The sequence below is a fragment of the Macrosteles quadrilineatus genome, unplaced genomic scaffold, assembly GCF_028750875.1.
Source record: "Macrosteles quadrilineatus isolate MER2022 unplaced genomic scaffold, UCM_ALF_1.0 Scaffold_2__2_contigs__length_208266976, whole genome shotgun sequence".
Taxonomy (NCBI): Eukaryota; Metazoa; Arthropoda; class Insecta; order Hemiptera; family Cicadellidae; genus Macrosteles; species Macrosteles quadrilineatus.
The window spans coordinates 157,945,600-157,954,760 of NW_026542595.1; the positions used below are offsets into that span (position 1 = coordinate 157,945,600).

Genomic DNA, 9,161 nt, shown 5'->3' on the forward strand with positions numbered 1-9,161 from the left:
AGTAAAAGAGAACGTGTGAGTCGAGTAACTAAATATTTAGCGAGTAGAAAACAAGTGTTTTGTGTTTATCTACTTTCAAACTTCTGTAGAAAGGAGAGCTCTCTTCACCAAAAGCTACATTATGGTAAAATTTAGTTATCAACCACTTTTATTATAGCATAGATTAATGAGTAGACCTGGTCAAAAACCAAGATCTGCCAAAATCTGCACAATCATCTGTGAAAAGTTGGAAATTTTGGTTGTTTGAAGCTATGACTTTGGATTTTTGGAAATTTTTAAGTTATAGTTACCCTAAAGGTTTATTTTCGAACGAGTAGTAATTTAATTGTTTAAAACTGGGACCAGCTGTCATTGATCATTGGGGAGATGGTTCAAGAATCATTGAATAGCTCAGTAACAGAGCTACACTGATCATCTCGATCCGTTCTGCACTTATTTTGCACTTATATTCAGCTCAATATACACATTTAGCTGGCACAGCTATCTCATAATAAACAATACAACTAATAATAACTACTGTAATAATAATAATAACCATGCCAAACTTTTGTTACTTCTTGATAATACCAACACTCAATATGTTCACTTGTATTTCTTATGTTTCAGAAGCTGAGGGTATAATCTTGAGAATGAAGCACACCTAAGTGGTAGTTTGTAACAAGACTTGAGCACTTACCTACTGATCTTCTCAACATGTAAAGTGAGCCACGGAAACATGTTTGTCACGGGCGTGCTTTGTTTATGTTGCATCTTTGTGGTGACATCGTCTAACAAAGGTACCTTCATCATTTTGTCTTACTTATTATGTTGTCTATAGGTTACTCTAGTAATTTGACAGCAAACATTTATAGTTTATTGGTTTTATAATTTTTTTTTTAATCCATTATTTGAAGAAAGATGATGTTGGTTTTTAATCCCTTGGTAAATTTCTCAATATGTAATAGAGTTACAATAATCTTGTGTGCTTGGTATCGGTATGGATGAATATTAAGTTTAAAATTCAACTTTTATTTGTTTGTTAAGCCAAAATGTTATTGGTAGGCATTGTATTTAATTTTTACAATATACAATACTAGGGTGGTTGGAATTTTTTAAAGTTAAGGTAAAACAAAAATTCTTGACAGTCAATCAAAAGGACTTAAGTACTCTTTAAGAACTTGTCAATTGCAAACTGGACTAAAGTTGCAGTTGCAGCTTAATTTGATCTACTATGTGCTACATCATGTGTGTCAACACATACTATGTGTACTATGTGTACTATGTGTGTGTCAACATCTGCTATGTGTTAGGGATGGTTCCCCATCTAAAAAAAATTTGATAGTTCAGATTAAATTAATAATAACTTTGGCTATCAATGGTAATATTGAGGCTAAAACGTTGTCCTGAGTGTTTCAGACCCTTTAATGACTCTTCCTCAAAACTTTAAAAATGTAACAGTTATTCTTCCTTAACAGTTTTTACTTCAATGTATTTTCCAGTTGACTCGGATGATGTGGAAGACAATATGGATCTGTTGGAAGGTTCCTTGGATCTTCCATTCAGCTCCGAACATCTGCCAGTATTTCTAGAGGAACCTGTAGACACTTTTGCCATGAAAAATAAACCTGCAGTGCTCTACTGTAGATCAGCACATGCTTTGCAGGTATGTGACAATTGATCTTCTCAGTAAACATCACTAAACTAAATTATGATGGTTAAAGATATTTATTGCAATTCTTTTCTTATATGTTACGTTCTATCTGTAGGTATCCTTTGTGTGCCTTGAAATATGCACTTAATGTGTACGTCATTTCACTGTGTAAAGGTGTTATGTAATATGATTCCTTTTGTACTGTCAAATATTTATTCAGCTGTTTTATTTAAGACTGTTTTGTTTATGTATGTAATGTTTACAGTTTTGTGCAATTCTCTCATGTAAAATGTAGCTGACTATTAAGTTGAATAAAACCATATAAATTTGGTTTCTAAACATTTCTTTTCATAACAATTTATTCAACTTAATCTTTTAACTATATTATTACAAGTTCTTCTATACAAGTTGTATTCTATCTTTTCTATTCAAGTTTATTCCAAGAAATCTAAATGGATAAATTCTTCAAGCCGGAGCGCCTATCTTTAGACCCTAATGATCCCCATTCTGATCGTCAGTGGAAACATTGGAAAACCACTTTCAAGAATTTCGTGGAAGAAATATGTGCTGCAGAAGATGATCTACTAAAACTTCTAACTAATTTTGTGGACTACAACATACATGAAATAATCTCAGAGGCTGATTCTTATACTGAAGCTATATCTATTCTTGACAAACTCTTTATAAAGCCTACTAATGAGGTATATTCACGTCATCAACTGGCCACTAGAAGACAGGAACCTGGAGAAAATATTGATCAGTATCTTCGAAAACTAAAAGAACTTAGTAAAGCATGCAACTTTAAATCTGTCACTGCTAATGAAAATCGCAACGAGTACATAAGAGACGCTTTCATTCGAGGACTAATATCACAGTCCATTCGACAAAGACTTCTTGAAAATCTAACTTTGACTCTTGAAGAAGCTTATATTCAAGCCATTACCTTGGAATCAGCTGAAAATCAGGCGGTTTCATATATTTCAAGCCCTTGTAACTCTATATCTCAGTCAACTCCTAAAGATGTTGATGTTACTGATACAAATGTTTCTCAGGCAGCTTCTGATTCGTCTTCACACCAATTATCCTCGATAAGAAGAGAAAAATGTTTCTTTTGTGGACGGTCACGACACTCTCGAGCCAACTGTCCTGCCAAAGACTCAGTTTGTAATATTTGTGACAAGAAAGGCCATTGGGCAACAGTTTGCAATTCTCGCAACCAAAGTAGGACATTTAAGGGTAAAACAACTCAAAGTGATAAGACAGAAATAAACTCAATGTCTTCTTCTCTTGTTGCTGCCTCACAAAAATGTCTTTCAAAAGCTACAGTGTCACTGATGTTAAACGGCAAACCAGTAGATGCACTCATTGATACTGGGAGTTCCGACAGTTTTATATCTGAAGCTACTGTGAAAAGATTCAATATTTCTAAATACCCAACAAAGCATGAAATATCGATGGCATCAACAAGTCATGTTTCATCAACTCTTGGCCACTGTATTGTTGACATGGTGTGCGATGGCCACGAATACCCACTGACAAAGCTGCTCATCTTAACTGATTTATGTGCCGATGTTGTAATTGGACATGACATCCTTCGGCAACATTCTGCTGTGGAGCTGAATTTCGGTGGTAAACGCCCACCCTTCAATGTTTGCAATCTACTTAGGGCTAAAGTATCACCACCACCACTGTTTGATAATCTAACTAATGACGTCAAGCCTGTAGCCATCAAGTCCCGCCGCTACTCTGAAGATGATAGGAAGTTCATAAAAAGTGAAGTAAGTAGGCTTATATCAGAAGGAATAATTGAACCGAGTAAATCACCTTGGAGAGCACAAGTGATTGTGGTCAACAATGGGCACAAGAGACGTCTCTGTATTGACTACTCTCAAACCATCAACAAATTCACACAGCTTGATGCCTACCCTCTACCTCACATTGAATCATTTGTCTCTAAGCTTGCTCAATACAAAGTGTTCAGTACAATCGATCTGAAGGAGGCATATCACCAAATACCTATTCGGAATGAAGATAAACCATTCACTGCATTTGAAGCTAATGGGAGACTTTACCAATACACTCGAATTCCTTTCGGCGTAACTAATGGTGTGGCGTGTTTTCAAAGAACTATTGATCAGATTATAGAAAATGAAAATCTACTAGACACGTTTGCTTATCTGGACGATGTAACTATTTGTGGTCGTAGCCAAGCAGAACACGATCAAAACCTACAGAGATTCATGGAAGCAACTAAAAAGTATAATCTTACCCTGAACAAAGAAAAATCTAAGTTTTCGTTGACCAGCATTCCAGTTCTGGGGTACATTGTAGAAAACATGTCCATGCGTCCTGATCCTGACCGCCTGCAATCACTCTTGAATTTCCCCGTTCCAACCAATAATGCAAGCCTTAAAAGAGCTCTTGGCATGTTGTCCTATTACGCAAAGTGGATTCCTAAATTCTCTGAAAAGGTTCATTGCCTTACTACAGTCAAATCATTCCCAGTAGGCAGTAAAGAAATATTGGCCTTTAAGACATTAAAAGAAGAAATAGCGAACTCCAGTATGTCTGCAGTTGAAGAGAATATTCCATTTACTGTAGAAACAGATGCATCTGAATCAGCTATAGCGGCTACCCTTTCACAAGCTGGAAGGCCAATATGTTTCTTTTCAAGAACCCTAACTAAGAGTGAACAACATCTACCTGCTGTGGAAAAAGAGGCCCTCGCAATATTCGATTCAATACAGAAATGGAGACATTTCCTGATTGGAAGACGGTTTAAATTAATTACAGACCAGAAATCTGTGTCATATATGTTCAATCAGAAACACGCGGGAAAGGTTAAGAACAACAAGATTTTAAAGTGGCGATTGGAACTAGCACCTTTCTCTTATGACATAGTGTACCGTTCTGGCAAGGAAAACGTAGTAGCAGATGCATTTTCACGAGTTTCATCTTCCATCTCTTGTAGAGATTTTGAAAAACTCCGTAGAATTCATTGTGACATTGGGCATCCTGGAATAGTACGAATGGTTCATTTCTTAAAAAGTAAAAATCTCCCTTACTCTATTGAAGATGTCAGGCGAATGACCGCTTCATGCTCTGTTTGTGCGGAAGTGAAACCTCGGTTCTACCAAAAAACCCCATCAACACTCATCCATGCAATGGCTCCTTTCGAGAGACTTAACATTGATTTTAAGGGGCCAATACCATCTGTGACAAGGAATAAATACATACTCACGGTTGTTGATGAGTTTTCAAGATATCCGTTTGCTATTCCTTGCTCGGACACATCAGCATCTTCTGTCATCAAAGCACTTACATCAATCTTCACCATCTTTGGTATGCCTGCTTTTGTCCACTCCGACCAAGGTTCTGCTTTCATGTCAAAAGAACTGAGTGATTTCTTACACTCTAAAGGAATCGCCACTAGCCGATCTTCACCTTATAACCCTCGAGGTAATTCTCAAGCTGAGCGATATAATGGAACGATTTGGAAGACTGTATCTCTTGTTCTGAGAAACAAGGGACTGAAGACAGAACAGTGGGAGTATGTTTTGCCAGAAGCTTTGCATTGTATACGCTCGTTACTATGTACAGCTACGAATGAGACCCCACATGAACGACTTTTCAAACACCAGAGACGATCATTTTATGGCACCTCTCAACCTCAATGGCTCATGAATCCAGGACCAGTATTAGTGAGAAGGCATGTAAGAAATAACAAATATGAACCTTTAGTGGAACAAGCTCAGCTGATAGAGGCTAATCCAGACTATGCTCGCATCAAGTATAGAGATGGTAGAGAGGCTCTGGTATCGGTGCGACATCTCGCTGTTCCTCCTGAAGCTATCCAACAAGAGGATGAGCCAGTGACTTCGGAAAATCCCAGTCAAGAACTAGATCCTGCTCTTCAAGACCTGAGACGTGAATCAAATCTGCTTCAACCTGAAATTCTCTATTCAATCTGAAATCGAAACATCCCCTCTGCATGAGACCGTGACCCCTACTTCTGTGAGGGATAACGAAGAAACAAACCTGCGTCGTTCCACTAGAGTCCGAAGACCTCCCACCTATCTAAGAGATTACATTTAAAAAAAAGATGGGGTGAATGTTATGTAATATGATTCCTTTTGTACTGTCAAATATTTATTCAGCTGTTTTATTTAAGACTGTTTTGTTTATGTATGTAATGTTTACAGTTTTGTGCAATTCTCTCATGTAAAATGTAGCTGACTATTAAGTTGAATAAAACCATATAAATTTGGTTTCTAAACATTTCTTTTCATAACAAAAGGGGTAAGGATAACATTTTGATTATCGATAGAAAAACACATGCCATTCCCATCTTAAAGTTGTCACCAGTTTTAAATTACCACCAAACCCCCCCCCCTTGGCTATGCGACTGCACTCCTCTATAAAAATGTTGAACATGTTTTATAGTATCTTTATGTCCATAATCACTCATAACATTTTTCAAATTTTGAGTTGCTACAGCAAGTGTTTGTTGTTTGTAGACCCGTAGATGGACATTTGATAGGGAAATTACCAACAATAATTCACAGCTGATTGCTGACACGTTTGCTCCAGGTATTTTTCAAGTGTAGCGGAGAAGCCTACCACAGACAGTTGCCCCAGCAAGTGTTTGTAGACCCGGAGACGGGTGTCCGGGTGGTCGAGACTGCCATCAACATCTCTCGCAACATGGTGGAGGAATACTTCGGCAAGGACAGGTTCCAGTGTCAGTGTGTGGCGTGGTCCTCGCGGGGAGAGGTTGAGAGTCAACCAGCGACCATCACAAATGCTTGTGAGTCTGATACTACTTTTGTTATTTAAATAAAGCAAAATGGAGACAGGCAGATGTTTATGTGTGAAGCAGAGAGTCTTGAACTGTGGAGCAGATAGGTAATGATTGTTGTCATACTGTTACCTCTGAAATGTTGAGGCAAAGTTTCAAAGGCACACAACCTTGGATTCAGCTTTATAATTTTTAAATTTTCTTATTTATATGTAATTACTTACAGTGTTTCTGGCCTAATAACTATACTACATTGTACCTTTAGTACCTACCAATAATAGCTATGTTTTCTTTGTATTTATTTGTTATAACAGAAAATAAGTATGTCATAAGATATATGGTAATAAGTTGGTAACCTCTAATTTGTTATTGGTACTGATTTCCTTTATTTGATTGTTCGACCAAATTCTTTTGGGCATAGAAAAGAAACAATATGATAGACAGATGGAAATTGTTAGAAGCAGAGAAAAGTAGTACAGAAATAAATAAAAATAAGTAGGTTAAAGTAGAAAATGTGTAAATATTCTTTTGTATTTCTTCAAAGAAACCACATAAACCAACAGAAGCAGAACCATGTAGATTTTAAGGAAACATAGATAAAAGCAAAGAAAATATAAACAGTTTTCTGCTTTTGTTAAAAGATGTCTAAATCATTGAATGAAAGAACCAGCACTCTTATTCAAAGCCAGTATTTTTCACAGACAACATAAGGAGTCTTATTGCCATCATCTGTCTGATATCAACAATGCTAAAGGTCATTGGAGCAAAAGAAGGGAGGGATTGCTAGGCTACCATACTCCACCCCAACAAAAGTTATTGTGGATACAGAACCAATTTTCGGTGGTAAATCACATGTTGTACATATCCCCCTTTCCCTTCCCACTCTTTCCCTCCCCTTTACAGGATAAGCTGCTTTTGACAACAATACCCTCCAATTTGGAGTGAAGAGGATTCCATTTGTATTTTCACACTTTTGTTAGTTCCTCTATTGGTCTCCCTTCGAAAATCTGTTTTGGTTATCTCTTTATTGCTTTATTTTTGCTTGTATAATGTATAAAACTTGTATGCCTGTATATATGCTTGCTTGCTTGCACAAATATCTGAAAAACCAACAAATTTGACGATTTTCTTCAAATGTTAATAATCTAAATAATTAGTACCCAGTATCTTAGAATCATATCTTTAGAAAACCCTTAAATAACGGACTTTACAAGATTGTTTATTCAAATCCAAAAAATGAATTCCATTTGATGATCATAAATGGTCGATATTTTACAATATGGCAGCTAATTTTAAATTTTGTATGGAACAGCCTGTGTTTGATTATGTTTTAAAAATTTAAATGTAATTTTCAGTTTACTTATTACTTGTTTCTCCATGCTTATACTTGGTTAGGTACTTTTTGGAAGGGGTGGCTTGCTGTCATATCCTTAGCCAATCGTTAACATTCTATGGTTACCAAACTGTTAATCTTAAAGAAAAAAGGCAAACTAAAATATCTTGGAATTACATTTAAATTCTAAAAACATCATCAAACACAGGGTGTATCATAGGAACGTTTAATCTTAGTCTCAATTTTGGGAAGTAATAGCAGAAATTTACAAAAAAATTGAATTATTTTTTCTATAAGAAATTAGGTGAAGTCCCCATGTTAAAGAATTATCTAAATCTTAAGTTCCAAGATACTAATGGTGGAATAGTTAAGTTAGTCACCCTGTATGCATAGTTAACATAAAATGGAAAGTTATCTAATGCAAACAGAACGGACATTATACACTATAAAGATATATGAAACGAAAAAGTATATTAGGTATTAAAATGTTTAATGTAAGTTACAAACATATTTGGAAATTGCCATTCACAAGATTTTTTACCAAATAGAATGACAACCAACCTTTCTAAACTATTTTTATAAATTCACACCAGGGTACTTAGATTTAATTTGAATCACTGATTAATCAATCTTTCAGATAATTTTCAAGCTTTGCAAACTGCACCTGGAAATTCTCAGGGACAATCAGATCAAAACTTTGACAAAGTATACTTAAAGACTTAGAGTTTGAAAACAGGTTCTGGCTTGGAATAAATAACAAGTTCATAACCTCAAGTCCCTGTTTGCTATATTTAACTTATTTAATATGAATGGACTTAAAATTATACTGTTGAGTATGTCTTTTACAACTAGTTGTTATTTATTCTAATTCTAAATAGATTCTACTTTTTTAAGTCATCTTTATTATGTGGATTGCATTGTCATTTCCAATTAATTTTGATCCAATATTTTTAAACAGATCGTTGAATAGCCAAAATAAAACAAACAGTAATGCTAATAGGAAGGATCAAACACTCGAATTTGGAAATCCAAACGAGTTGTTTTCGATAAGGGAGGTATTGCTGCTAAATCCGCTTATAGTGACAAATCCATGAGAGAATCAACATCTGTGTTTTCCAAACATAAAAATCCCGACAATGAAAACTGTGTGAAGATCCACAGGTGTGGGTTTCAGCAATATCTGGCTGTACAAATATTAGTTTATCCAACTCCGTTAAATAGTTGAACACTCAAAGTTATAAGCTGATAAGTACTTATACTTTGTGTTTACTGCTTAAAACAAATTATACAATCCAATAACAACTAGTGATGTTGTGTTAAGTTGTTAAGTGTGTACAAAAAATTTGCCACTTTTAATAGTCTACACATGCAGATATGTAACCAAAGCTAGTTCTTGATTT

The 9,161-nt window shown here is 35.5% G+C and overlaps 1 protein-coding gene across 1 annotated transcript in view; it reads left to right on the forward strand.

Annotated features, from left to right (window-relative positions):
- Positions 1-612: 612 nt before the first annotated feature.
- Positions 613-9,161, forward strand: part of LOC128985065 (netrin receptor unc-5-like) — a 12,914-nt gene continuing 4,365 nt past the window's right edge. The window contains exons 1-3 of the mRNA XM_054404437.1: positions 613-776; positions 1,479-1,642; positions 6,221-6,437. Of these exons, the coding sequence (XP_054260412.1) occupies positions 716-776; positions 1,479-1,642; positions 6,221-6,437 (442 nt within the window). The 5' untranslated portion in view covers positions 613-715. The remainder of the gene's footprint in view (positions 777-1,478; positions 1,643-6,220; positions 6,438-9,161) is intronic.